General features: G+C 43.4%; 1 protein-coding gene across 2 annotated transcripts in view; it reads left to right on the top strand.

Moving 5' to 3' along the window:
- The window catches only part of asic4a (acid-sensing (proton-gated) ion channel family member 4a), a 106,245-nt gene that overhangs the window by 79,705 nt on the left and 12,408 nt on the right, over positions 1-14,132 (top strand). For both annotated transcript variants that reach the window (XM_074659742.1, XM_074659743.1), the window contains exons 2-4: positions 3,264-3,408; positions 3,769-3,896; positions 4,024-4,177. In XM_074659742.1, the coding sequence (XP_074515843.1) occupies positions 3,264-3,408; positions 3,769-3,896; positions 4,024-4,177 (427 nt within the window). The remainder of the gene's footprint in view (positions 1-3,263; positions 3,409-3,768; positions 3,897-4,023; positions 4,178-14,132) is intronic.

The following is a 14,132-nucleotide window of genomic DNA, read 5'->3' as shown; positions in this document are numbered from 1 at the left end:
GCTCATGGGTGTATTATAGATAATAAAAGTGATGAATTACAGCCAATATATTCATTATTACAACCGCATACAGTTAGTAGGAAGCTGGCAGATCCGGATATGTCATATGAGCGTGCAGGGCGGTGCAGTCCCGTGGGTCTCTGGATTCGACTATTAGTAAACTTTTTCAACTTTTAGGACATAAAGATTTAAATGAGGGCTATTTAAATATTCGTACTGGGAAGTTGATTTACCTCCAAAAAAAAATGATCCTCTGATTTATAGACGTCTCTTTATACATCCATGGCTATGGACTCATTGGCGTTCTCAGTCCGAAATGGCGAACCGCAGCGCCATCTAGCGGCTATTGTCAAAACAGCAGTTGAGTTTCGCCTCTTTGCTTCCTACACTCTTCGCCCGAACTGAGATCTGTCATTGTGTCAGCCTTTTCTCTGAATCCTCAACTAAGACTCACTTTGAAGGTTACCATTTGTAATGCATTCAAAAACACTCATTACAAACATGCATGCGCACACACTCACAGATCAAAAGCCTCGAGGTCTATTATTGCAATAAATACAGCTCTACTTCTAAACGCAGAGCTTTTGTAAATGGTACTCATTTCTTGCTCTAATCACTGTTGTGGATATTGCTAAATTGCCACTGTTCCAGGGAATTACGGGACCGAACCTCACAACCGTGACTTTGATTTGTTGTTCAGCCGTCTCAGATGTGAATACACCCTGTGGTCTGTAAATGAGAGTGTCTGTTGTTCCACCAGCATCCCTTATTTAGACATCACAGCACTCATTAGGTGGATCAAGCTGATATCAAAGTCAGAACACAGATGTCGATGTTTCGGAGGAGGCTGGGACGGTCGCAGTGTCTCTTTAATGATACGTCTGCCGTCTATTCAGCCCGATTGTTATTTCACTGCCATTTCTCCAGCGACTTGTCGGTTGACCTCTCCTGACATGTGATTCTTTCGGCTTTAATGCTTTCATCCCTGTCCTCTTTTATTTGATGTTTGGGCAAAATGAATCCAATAGATTATTGTTTTTGCTCTGTGGAAAGACGCATTATGATGTATTATAAATGTGTTTAGAGGAGAAAGCACTACTCTCATGATAGTTGGATAGTTGTTGACGTGTGTGGCATTCTCAAAAGCCTTAAAGCCAGAACCGAGGCAAATTAAGGGACTCTTTTCTTACTTGTCTTACTTGTTTCGGCCTTTCCACAAAACACCTGAATCATAATGATGTCGTCTGATTTGTGAAATGTTTTAAGCAGAACATACATGCCCACATATACTTTCCCCACCACCCTTAGTTACTGTTGCTAAGCCTTGTCAAGCTCTCCATTCTCGCACACGTCACATAGGCAGTTTACAATGAAAACGGTGGCAGATTTACCTCTCTGTAATTTTTTGAAACAATGAGTCTTCACAGAGTAAAACAAAAGCAGGGTTTTGCGTTTCTAGCCAGCGGTTGCTAAAATTAAAACTGCTTGTTGAACGGCTTGTTGATGTTTCCAGCTAACTCGTTTTAAAACGAAATGTTGGAAATGTGTCTTTAATAATGAACTTGATGGGTGCATGCATATTATTGTGCCAAAAGGCTAAAGCTAACATATCCAAGGCAAAATGTCAACATCCTCACCAGTTGATCCAAGTAGAGGGCATAAAGAAAAAACATCCCGTTTGCCCGAAAAGGTGTATGAATGCCACGATAATGTGCAAGGCATTTAGCATGTAATAATCACGCCTTTCTTGCTTTTGGCGTGTCATTTGTACGCCATTCAATGTAAACGCATCTGCATAAATATGCCATGCTCAGAACTAGAGAGGTAGAATAAAAAGCGAGAAAGGGTACTTATGGCGGAGAGGTGGAGAAGTTGATGGATCCAATGTTTTGTGAAGTGTTTTCCATAGTTATGTCATGTTGTTTCTGTACGCATTTTACTTAGTTTACGTACTTATTCTAAGCCCAACCATGACGTTTTCCTAATCCTAACTAAGCAGTTTTGTTGCCTAAACTGCGGACGTTACCATAGTTTTGTTGCGTGGCGTACAAATGATGAGCAAAAAGCCTGAAATGCGTCCTCGTGACATGTGGAATGTCCTTGTAATGTCGTGCTATTGATACGCCTGTGAGACCGTTGAGGAAAAAAATATTGTTCTTGTATTGCAGTGTAGAGCTTGGTAGTCCAAGTATTATAAGTACAATAATGAAAAATGTGAGATGAGACTGTTATTTTGCTTTATTATGATCCTGTTATGATTAAAAAAAATATGCTTTCATGATGGGGACTCACCAATGTGTTTGGCAAACGTAACACTAGCTTAGTTTAGTACATTTAGTCCGTTCCTTACACTTATGCCAATACACGACCCCCAACACAGTTTAAAAGCTGTCATTAAAGCCCTTTATGCACGCTGCTTCAGCATGTGGAGAAATCCAAAGCTTGACAGGCCAGCCTTGCCTGGTTACGGTTGCTAAGCTATGATTGGATCATCACTGCTTGGGGGAGGGGTTTAGCGAACGGTTAATGAAGGATTTGTAATAAGCATTTTGTGTTTTTCACAACATATTACAGATTTAATAAAATTTTAATCAGGATAAAAAAAAAAATATGAATAACTTCGATTTTCTCTAGTTTTAATCTGTTTTATTAAAATATTTATCTGTCAATTTGGGAGTGATGGCAGGTTCCCATCCTCTGTTTTAGCTTTTTGTTTTACCTTTTTGTTTCCATGTAGACCAGGGATTGTCCCTCTATAACTCAGAGGAGATACCAGATAAATGCTCTGTAAGATGGACATTTTTCTGCAGTGCAGCAGTTTAGAGGAGACGCATAAACAAAGAGATGATGTGTCCCCCGCAGAGACAGCTCCTCTGATAGGTGGTGACATGATGCCTCTCACTTATTGTCTTTTGTTTTCTTTTGAAGGAAGATTAAAGAATCTCTTATGCCATTTGATATTTCAGTGGGCTGGTAGTACTATTGAGCAGCATTGTGCAGGCTTTATGCGGTGGGTGTTGGGAATTCATTCAAATACAGCTTATCAAAGTCCATAAGGGACTGAGCCAGCCAGCAGACTGCATCCAGAGGTTTATGGGTAATAATCAGTAACTTGCCCAGGCAGACGCTCGGCTTGTTTATTTATTCTTTCTTCCATATCTGCCTTCATTGCAATGCACCACCAGTATGATGTTGTCACAGCCAGCGTGTGGACTTTGTCATGTTTATGGTGATGCTCATGATAGGAATCTTTTCTCTTCCAGGTTTACACCAGATATGGGAAATGCTACACTTTTAATGGCAACAAGACGACATCCAGGAAAAGCAAGCAGGGCGGAATGGGAAATGGTCTGGAGATCATGTTGGATATCCAGCAGGATGAGTATCTGCCCATCTGGAGAGAGACAAGTAAGCCTCAAAACTATTTGTCCAATGTAATCCCATCATATGCCACAGCGTGAGATACCTCCGCTGGGCTTTAAAATAACCTGCAAACATTTCCTCTGGGTCACGTACTGTAAATAATGCATTTTTTGATTGCATCCCTGCAACCTGGAAAATGTGATCTGTAAGAGGAAATTCCTGAACACAATACTCTACCTCAGATTTGTGTTTGCATTGTAGTTGTCACATAATATTAATCCCTACTGGCGTGTTTTTCAAACATGACTGAAATATGGTTTTCAGTTAGCTGTCAGATGAGGCAGCCGTCTGAAATTCCCTTGAACTATCTCTTTGCAATGCTCCGTGCTCTGTTTCATCCTGAAGATGAGACGTCCCTGGAGGCCGGCATCCGAGTTCAGATCCACAGTCAGGACGAGCCTCCCTACATCCACCAGCTGGGCTTCGGCGTCTCTCCGGGCTTCCAGACCTTTGTTTCATGTCAGGAGCAGAGGGTAGGTCTTCTTCATCACAGCCCACCGTCGCCGCTTCCCCAACCCCCCCACCAGATTACTCTTCTCTGTGCAACCGTTCGCCCCGTGGTGGTTCAGACTGGGGTCTAATAAATCTCTGTGTGCTTAGCTGACCTACCTGCCCCAGCCCTGGGGGAACTGCCGCTCCACCAGCAAAGAGAAGTTCCCGGGATACGACACATACAGCATCAGCGCCTGTCGCCTGCTCTGCGAGACCAACGAGGTCCTGCGAGTGTGCAGCTGCAGGATGGTGCACATGCCCGGTAAGATCAACCCCCACTTCACATTTACACAGAGCCCTGCAGGTGGCATAGGGGAAAGGGGAATACAAATGTACCAGGGCTGTCAATCTATTAAAATATTTAATCTTGATTAATCACACAGTTTTTTGCCTACATTTGAGCGCAACTTTGGAGCATTATTTAGCCTCCTTTGCAACAAGCTAGCCCGATACAACCTAAAAATCACATGTTGCGTTAATGCGTTAAAGAAATAAGTGGCGTTAAAACAAATCTGCGTTAACACATAAGCCCTAAAATGCACACATATTAGTAACTCATGCTGTCAAGTTATTGTTACAGCAGGACCTGAGAATGAAAAAAAACTGATAACTAAACTAAGAACAAAATGTATGTGTGGTTATAACTTAGAAACACACCAACACAAATATTCGTGTTATGCAGCAACTTCAAGGTCATGACATCATACTGTATAAAGTAACACAACTCCCATCGGGAACAATCAAGTGTTTCCCTCTGTTTTTCAAATTGTTTGGTGTAGCGTGATTGAAAAAGCAGCCAGTCGCATATTTGCAGATGACCCATTGTGCAAAACAAGTCATCATTTTTTTACCCACTTGAATAATTCCAGCATAGATATAATTTGGGCTGCCACATGCCTGACCTTGATGCTTGATAGCTGGAGTGGGATGCCCTTCAGCGGTGCTGATAGCTCTCTGGACAGACTGCATGAAAGTCTCAATGAGTTTTGGATCCATTTGTTCCCACATCTCAGCTGCGTTTCCGTGGCACTCATTAGTTCTTTTGATTGATTATTTTTATCAGTCCTGGTTGTTCTGGTGTTTAGTTTCCACTGGTAGATGGTTTGCAAACAGCTCTTATTAATTTAGCATTGACGTACACAATGAGAGATTGCCTCGAACAGACAATCAATTTAACATGTCTCCTGATTACAAAGATGTAGCACAGAGCAAATCATGATGTTCCATGATTCATACAGAGTGGCTTCTTATTTTTGTAATCAGTGAGGGTCATACTGTAAAGGACGGAGGGTGTCGTATCCTGTACAGATTGTAAAGCCCCCGAGGCAAATTTGTGATTTTGGGCTTGACTTAATCATTTTTATCACAAATTTAACATAAAAAACACTGTTCTGGGGTCAGCGTATTGTAAGCAATTATTAAAGTGTTTGATATCTATAAAAATATATTTTTTTAAAATAACTAGGCGAATGATTGACACAATAATGCGCAAGGCATTTAGTGTGCATTAAGAACGCCGTTCTTGCTTTTGGCATGTCATTTGTTCGCAATGTGGTCTGTACTGTCTGTACTGACTACAATGCAAACGCATCCACGTAAATATGCTACGCTCAGAGCTAGTGACGTAGAATAAAAAGCATGAAAACTGCTTATAGTGGGTGGGTCCAACAAACACAGGACTTTTAACCTCAAAACCGGTGTTTTGCTTGTTTTGTATGTTACGTTAATGACATTTATGACGTGTTTTCCGTACTAATGTGACATTGTTTCCATACATATTTTACTAAGTTTACCTACTTACTTTAAGCACAACCATGACGATTTTCCTGCAGACTTTACCGTAGTTTTGTTGTGTGGTGTAGGAATGACATGCGAAAAGCGGCGTACAAATGACATGCGTCATTCGTACACCTCCCATGAGATCGGGGTTGGCTAATATGAGCAGAGCAGAATGATAATCAAACAGACACAGATACAGCACACACTGTAGAAGACAAAGTTGTGTGTACTTGTAGATACACGTCACTGTAGTTCCACCCTTGACACAGTTTCTCTGCTCAGCTTTGTTGCAGATGTGAGTCCAAGAAACATGAAGTAAGATGTTTGGACTTCATTGAGCGTGTGCGTCATCACGGCCAGGCGGCAGGAGCTGAGTCACAGAATGCAAACTGTTGTTGGCTGTCGTGTGATAATTGGGCAACTCTGGGCATGTTTGAGGTGGTCGCAATTAAAGGAAGGAAACTAACAATGTATGCAGGAATCGCTTTAGCTTCAAGATTCACACAGTGCGGCTGACATTTGTGGGTCTCGTTTAGCTCTGTTGATGTGAATAAACAACACAGTGTGAGGTAGAAATAAGTTTTAATACTAATTTAACCCCACACTGCTGTAACTGAACTGATGCATTATGGAGTTTTTGACAAAGGGAAGCTCTTCACCAGGCTTTAGGATATAAACGCCGTGGCTCTCAGGTTACACATTTACATATCAGTCACACATTTCAAACTTCCATTCGCAGGCTGTAATGGCCGCAGCAAAGTGGTGGTCTGACCTGCAGAGAGAAATCCCAGCTAATCATTTGATCTCACCAGGATGTGGAGCTGACACGTTTCTAATCAGTTTGTGTGCTCTGCAGGGTGTCGGTACCTCGCTACCAGAGCGTGATTATGTTGCAGTAAGCTGCTATGAGCTCGTGATTTTGGGAAAACTAGCTAAGATGGCTGTTGACTCCCGTATCTAACTGGTAACTGCATGGAAACATCCTACTGCTTTCACTTTACTTATCCCTGTTTGTTTTAGTCTCACACACCTACAAACCCCATCTTATGCCCAGGGTATCAGATTCAAACTTATAATTATGTGAATATTTAAACATTTTACCAGAATAATCCCGTTGACATTTTTAATCAGATCAGATCAAACAGCAAAAAGTTAAAAACAACATAAAACGTTTCACATAAAAGAGCAGCCCGTTCTCATTCCCAGGGCATCAAATACCGACGCCGTGTCACGGCTGTCGACGTTCGGCTGTCGACGTTCGGCTGCCGTACAAGGCACCCTTTAGCGTCGGTATGTTACGAACCGGGCGTTCCATTAACTACAATGTAAACCCATCCACGGCAACAGTAAACGTTCAGGGAAAATGCTGTGGTGACGTAGTTTAAAAAGTAAAAGAAACACAGGGTGGGCGGGATGGAGGCTTTCATCCAGGAGACCGCTGTTCATGTCCCGTACGTTACGTTTCACTTTGACATTCACAACGTCAAACGTAGTAGTTCTAAACCCAACCATGTTGTTTTTTCCTAAAACTAATTAAGTGGTTTTGTTGCCTAAACCTAATCAAGAATTTTTGTTTAATTCACAACATTAAGGACATGTGTACTGCGACTAAAAAGTGACGCCGAGGGGTCTGACACAAGCCTCCAGGAAGAGCGTCGGGCTTTGAAGCAAATTTTGTAGTGGCCAAACGGCGGTATTACAACTTCCGTGTCCGTCACGTGATGCCATTGGCCCAAAAAGACTTTTCCCATAGACTTAAATTGGGAAAGATTACGTCCTTAAAGGTCCTAAAAGTTGTAAAATTCACTAATAGCTGAATCCAGAGTTATTTCCCTTCCTCCGTTCATGTGAATGAGCCCCAGACTGAGGACTGGAGCGATGGCTGGGAGGTGGGGTTAAAGGAAACGCTACTGCTACTACCTGCTCTAATGGGTCCAATGGATGATGAAGATCGTTGGATGATCCGGGTACTTTATCACTCGGAAGTCAAGCGATTTTGGCTCCATGCGCTCATGAGTTGGGACGAGAACGTGTTGAAAAGACACAACAGACTTAAAACAAACAGCAAGTTACATCAACCAGATCATTTTCATTCAGAGCCAGAACATTCAGTCCTCCATCTCAACGATCAATCGCAGGTAAAAAAAGGACTATTGAGTAGGAAACTTTTGAATTGATAGATAGTGAGAGCTGTTTACAGAGCGGCAGAACCACTATGCTTCCCATGATGATGTATTACATCAGATATGATATTTATTATATCAGATGTAATGAATGTGGAAGCTTCTCCAGGCCATTTGCCCGGTCCGGATTTAGAAGAGGGCTTCTGTCAGGTAGCAGGAAGATCACATTAGTTCACTGCACTTATCAATAGTGGATCAAATCTATTGTTGCATATTAAGTTGGCTGAAACTCCTTCATAAGATTTCAGAGAGAGATTGATTCCAAAGCTCACCAAGGGACCAACTTGTGAATTGAAAATCTTTTTACAGCCTCGATGCAACAACACAGAACCGTATCACTGAAATGCAGGAGCTCTTACACAATTTACAGTATCCATATTTTTACTCCAGCAGCGGTTTACAGTTTGTTGCTACAGTGTTGTGTTGCTCATATTTTTATTCTCTTTATTGGTTTGCTTTTGAGAGAACGGCACAATGTTTGTAATCCATTTCTTTCTCATATTCACTTACATAATCCGGCAGCAACTGTTTACAGTCTACTTAACATGCCAGCAAATTGTCATCAGCATGTGTTTACATAATCCCACATTAGTTTACAGTCTGTTGCTTCTAGTTTTTCAGTCTTTTGTACTTGTTTAATTGTCTTTTTTGGGGTTTGTGCGTTCATATTTCTTGTCCTTTTAAGACACTGAATTATCTTGTTGTTCATGTTGTTCTCTTTCTGTGGCCTCCACCAAGTAGATCATATATTTGGTGACACATTTATGCATCTGTGATTGTTAGCAGGACAAAAACAACTTCACAGATTCCTAAAAATTCCCGGACACGTGATGAGTGAGTTTTTTTAGGTGGCTATTTATAAAGCATCTTATATATTTTTTGCTCATGACTCCTGAACTGCGAGGTGTAGAAGCAAAACTGTGTTTTCCTGGATTCTTTGGTTCAAGATTAATATTTCAGTATTTCATCCTATTTCTATATTTGGATGTCCACCCCAAAAAAAAAAGGCTTTTAAGTTGTTCTTGTTCATAGTGTGTGGACGACAGAGACACCACAGCTTTTGCTTCCACACTCAACATTTCTAAAAAATAAAATGCACAAGATGATTTAAAGTTGTTCTTTTTCATCAATCAATAATATTTAAAGGAACAGTGTGTAACATTTCAGGGGATCTGTTAGCAGAATGTAATATAATATTCATAATTATGTTTTCATTAGTGTATAATTGCCTGAAACTAAGACTTGGAATGAGTCCTTCATATCTACATAGGGAGCGGGTCCTCTTCACGGAGTCAACCGCCATGTTACCTGAAGGCCACCGTAGTTCTCTGACGCGCTTATGAAACTGCAGTAAGCCGCAGAGTTCAAAACCGTGGTTCCGCCAGCCTCCGTCTGACTTTCGTTGCTCATAAATGCCCTGACACACCAAGCTTACGGTCGGCCATCGGACATTTTGGGGTCGTCGCTGAGCGTCCGTCAGCCTGGTTTTTGCGGTGTGTCTCGCACTGTCAGCTCTAGTCTGTTCGTGTTGGAGGTTTTTCGGCCGATTCAGCATGTTGAATCGGCGAGGAAGACCGTCGGTGAGAGAAATCACTCTGATTGGCTGTTCAGCTTAAACGAGTCAGTGCACGAGAAGAGAAACAGAAATGAGGAAAGCGAGCAAATGAGTATTGTCACGGGTTAGACCGTGCCCTGTAAAGTAAGATGCAACGCACACACACTGTAACGCCACCTCCATCATAATATATTAAATCAAGCCGGCTTGGAGGTGTCGGGGTTAAGTGTTACTGTAGCATCAGTACTTCTAAATGTCGGGAGACCCGCCGACAAAGTAATCAATTTCTTAATGGGGGTCATAGTGATACAAAGTAAAAATGTATTTATGAATTACACACAGGCATAAGTATTAATATTGAACATTTCCATTTATTGTAAAATGGATATTCAGTAAATTGTTTGTCACCCTTTCTTCTCTGCTGTAGATGCGCTCCTTGGTTTAGACCTGGACTGCCGAAACCGAACAGGAGCGTACCAATAGCTTATGTAAGGGGGGTTTCCAGAGAAGGTACCAAGTACAGTAGAGTTGGAGGGGTGTTTGGGGGGGTTAACAATAGGCAAGGTAATTTTAATTAGTTTGAATAATTACTTGCCTCAAAATGTTATATTAAATGTTTTATAATTTAATTATAAATTATGTCCTATTTTTTGGACTGGATATTACTATGCTGTTGTTTGATTGATTATTAATTATTATCAATTTTACTTAGTAGGATCCAGCTCCATAAAAGAGGAGGCTGGAATACCTGGAGGGGGGTCAGTGGAGAGCAAACCTCTGATGAGAGACAAGCCATATTGTAGAGCCGCAAGGGCCCAACATTTAAAGGGGCATAGCCTATGCTGTATCTTGATATATATTTTTGTCATTTTGCTTATATTTTTCATTATTTTGGAAGAACCTGTTTCCTGGATGCCAGGCCTGCACTGTACCTATTTTTGCACTGGATTGTTGGTTTCCACTAAGTGTTAATAAATACACCTGGACTGCTTAACTGGAATTTTTCTCAGTTTTTACGCCTTAGCCACTCGGCCAACCTTACATGTGGTGTCAGAAGAAAAAGAAAAAACAGGCAGAATGCCTCCAAAAATCCAGCAGACACGGCAGCAACAGCAGCAGCAGCAGCAGCAAACAGACATGCCTGAGGAAGAGGGGGCCACAGGGGGAGCTCTCAAGGAAGCCTTCCAGCCCATAGTGGACCCAACCACTTCCCCGGAGGCAAGTTTTTTGAACCTGGCCAAAATGTTTGAAACTTTCATGCGGTTTCAGTTGGAGAGGGAAACGAAGCAGGAGGAGCAAAATGCAAGGCAGGAGCATAAGCTCAGCATCCTAACCCACCAGGTCGACCAGCTCATGGAAACAAGCACGTCACAGCGGCCATCATCTGGGTCAAGTAGGGTGCCAGGAGGAGAACCAAAGCTTGGGAGGTTGGAGGACTCCGATGACATTGAACATTTTCTCACAACTTTTGAAAGATTGGCAACTGTTTACAACTGGCCGTGACGAGACTGGTCCATCCGACTAATTCCCTTGTTAACTGGTAAAGCAAGAAGTGCTTTTGTAGCTATGGACCCAGCTCACACTCAAGACTATGACGGACTGAAAGAGGCAGTGTTGAAGAAATATGAAGTAAACAGAGATTCTTATCGGCAGCGCTTCCGGGCCTTGGACATGCCAGCAGACGAGTCCCCTCAGGAGCTGTATACCCGCCTCAAGGACTTATTCTGCAAGTGGGTAGACTTCGATGCCGTCGGTAAGGAAGACATCTTGGAGAAGATCGTCCTCGAGCAGTACCTCAGGATCCTCTACCCAGAGGTGAAGACCTGGGTCAAAGAACACAATCCTGAGACAGCGGCAAAAGCGGCGGAGCTGGTCGACATCTATGTCTCGGCCCACAAGAGTCCAGGGGCCTACCACTACGCTGGACTGCGCCAGGCGAGGGGTAAGTCTGAGGTAATGGTTAAAGGGGGTAATCCGACCACAAGTGGGGAAGGTGGAAGCCGTCAAGTTGGCTGAGAGGCCCACTACCAAGACTCAGGTAAAGTCCTTCATGGGCCTGGTTGGCTGGTATAGTCGGTTCATACCCTGTTTTTCAACCATCTCGGCGCCCCTCACAAACCTCACCAGGAAGAACGAGCCCAACAGGGTGAAGTGGACAGAGGAATGTGAGGAGGCCTTCCAGAGCCTGAAGGACTCCCTGTGCAAGGGGCCCCTTCTGAAAAGCCCAGATTTTGAGAGGCATTTCACAGTCCAGACGGATGCATCGGAGGTTGGCATTGGAGCAGTGTTGCTGCAAGGAGAACCAGAAGACCTCCAGCCCATCGCATACATAAGCAGGAAGCTCCTCAAGCATGAAGGCAGATACTCTGTGGTGGAGAAGGAATGTCTTGCCATCAAATGGGCACTGGACTCCCTGAAGTACTACTTGTTAGGGAGGAAGTTCACCCTGGAGACAGACCATCGTGCACTGACCTGGCTGAAAGACATGAAGGACACCAACTCCAGAATCACTAGGTGGTTCCTCGCACTACAGCCGTTTGACTTTGTAGTCCATTACAGGAAGGGAACGGAAAACTGCACAGCGGACTTCCTTTCTAGGACTCCACAGGGGTCGTCTTCAGAAGGGGGGGGGAAATGTCACGGGTTAGACCGTGCCCTGTAAAGTAAGATGCAAAGCACACACACTGTAACGCCACCTCCATCATAATATATTAAATCAAGCCGGCTTGGAGGTGTCGGGGTTAAGTGTTACTGTAGCATCAGTACTTCTAAATGTCGGGAGACCCGCCGACAAAGTAATCAATTTCTTAATGGGGGTCATAGTGATACAAAGTAAAAATGTATTTATGAATTACACACAGGCATAAGTATTAATATTGAACATTTCCATTTATTGTAAAATGGATATTCAGTAAATTGTTTGTCACCCTTTCTTCTCTGCTGTAGATGCGCTCCTTGGTTTAGACCTGGACTGCCGAAACCGAACAGGAGCGTACCAATAGCTTATGTAAGGGGGGTTTCCAGAGAAGGTACCAAGTACAGTAGAGTTGGAGGGGTGTTTGGGGGGGTTAACAATAGGCAAGGTAATTTTAATTAGTTTGAATAATTACTTGCCTCAAAATGTTATATTAAATGTTTTATAATTTAATTATAAATTATGTCCTATTTTTTGGACTGGATATTACTATGCTGTTGTTTGATTGATTATTAATTATTATCAATTTTACTTAGTAGGATCCAGCTCCATAAAAGAGGAGGCTGGAATACCTGGAGGGGGGTCAGTGGAGAGCAAACCTCTGATGAGAGACAAGCCATATTGTAGAGCCGCAAGGGCCCAACATTTAAAGGGGCATAGCCTATGCTGTATCTTGATATATATTTTTGTCATTTTGCTTATATTTTTCATTATTTTGGAAGAACCTGTTTCCTGGATGCCAGGCCTGCACTGTACCTATTTTTGCACTGGATTGTTGGTTTCCACTAAGTGTTAATAAATACACCTGGACTGCTTAACTGGAATTTTTCTCAGTTTTTACGCCTTAGCCACTCGGCCAACCTTACATGTGGTGTCAGAAGAAAAAGAAAAAACAGGCAGAATGCCTCCAAAAATCCAGCAGACACGGCAGCAACAGCAGCAGCAGCAGCAGCAAACAGACATGCCTGAGGAAGAGGGGGCCACAGGGGGAGCTCTCAAGGAAGCCTTCCAGCCCATAGTGGACCCAACCACTTCCCCGGAGGCAAGTTTTTTGAACCTGGCCAAAATGTTTGAAACTTTCATGCGGTTTCAGTTGGAGAGGGAAACGAAGCAGGAGGAGCAAAATGCAAGGCAGGAGCATAAGCTCAGCATCCTAACCCACCAGGTCGACCAGCTCATGGAAACAAGCACGTCACAGCGGCCATCATCTGGGTCAAGTAGGGTGCCAGGAGGAGAACCAAAGCTTGGGAGGTTGGAGGACTCCGATGACATTGAACATTTTCTCACAACTTTTGAAAGATTGGCAACTGTTTACAACTGGCCGTGACGAGACTGGTCCATCCGACTAATTCCCTTGTTAACTGGTAAAGCAAGAAGTGCTTTTGTAGCTATGGACCCAGCTCACACTCAAGACTATGACGGACTGAAAGAGGCAGTGTTGAAGAAATATGAAGTAAACAGAGATTCTTATCGGCAGCGCTTCCGGGCCTTGGACATGCCAGCAGACGAGTCCCCTCAGGAGCTGTATACCCGCCTCAAGGACTTATTCTGCAAGTGGGTAGACTTCGATGCCGTCGGTAAGGAAGACATCTTGGAGAAGATCGTCCTCGAGCAGTACCTCAGGATCCTCTACCCAGAGGTGAAGACCTGGGTCAAAGAACACAATCCTGAGACAGCGGCAAAAGCGGCGGAGCTGGTCGACATCTATGTCTCGGCCCACAAGAGTCCAGGGGCCTACCACTACGCTGGACTGCGCCAGGCGAGGGGTAAGTCTGAGGTAATGGTTAAAGGGGGTAATCCGACCACAAGTGGGGAAGGTGGAAGCCGTCAAGTTGGCTGAGAGGCCCACTACCAAGACTCAGGTAAAGTCCTTCATGGGCCTGGTTGGCTGGTATAGTCGGTTCATACCCTGTTTTTCAACCATCTCGGCGCCCCTCACAAACCTCACCAGGAAGAACGAGCCCAACAGGGTGAAGTGGACAGAGGAATGTGAGGAGGCCTTCCA

Source organism: Sebastes fasciatus, chromosome 14, assembly GCF_043250625.1.
Source record: "Sebastes fasciatus isolate fSebFas1 chromosome 14, fSebFas1.pri, whole genome shotgun sequence".
Taxonomy (NCBI): Eukaryota; Metazoa; Chordata; class Actinopteri; order Perciformes; family Sebastidae; genus Sebastes; species Sebastes fasciatus.
Note: the sequence above shows the minus strand (reverse complement) of the source record. Positions and strands in the feature narration are given on the sequence as shown.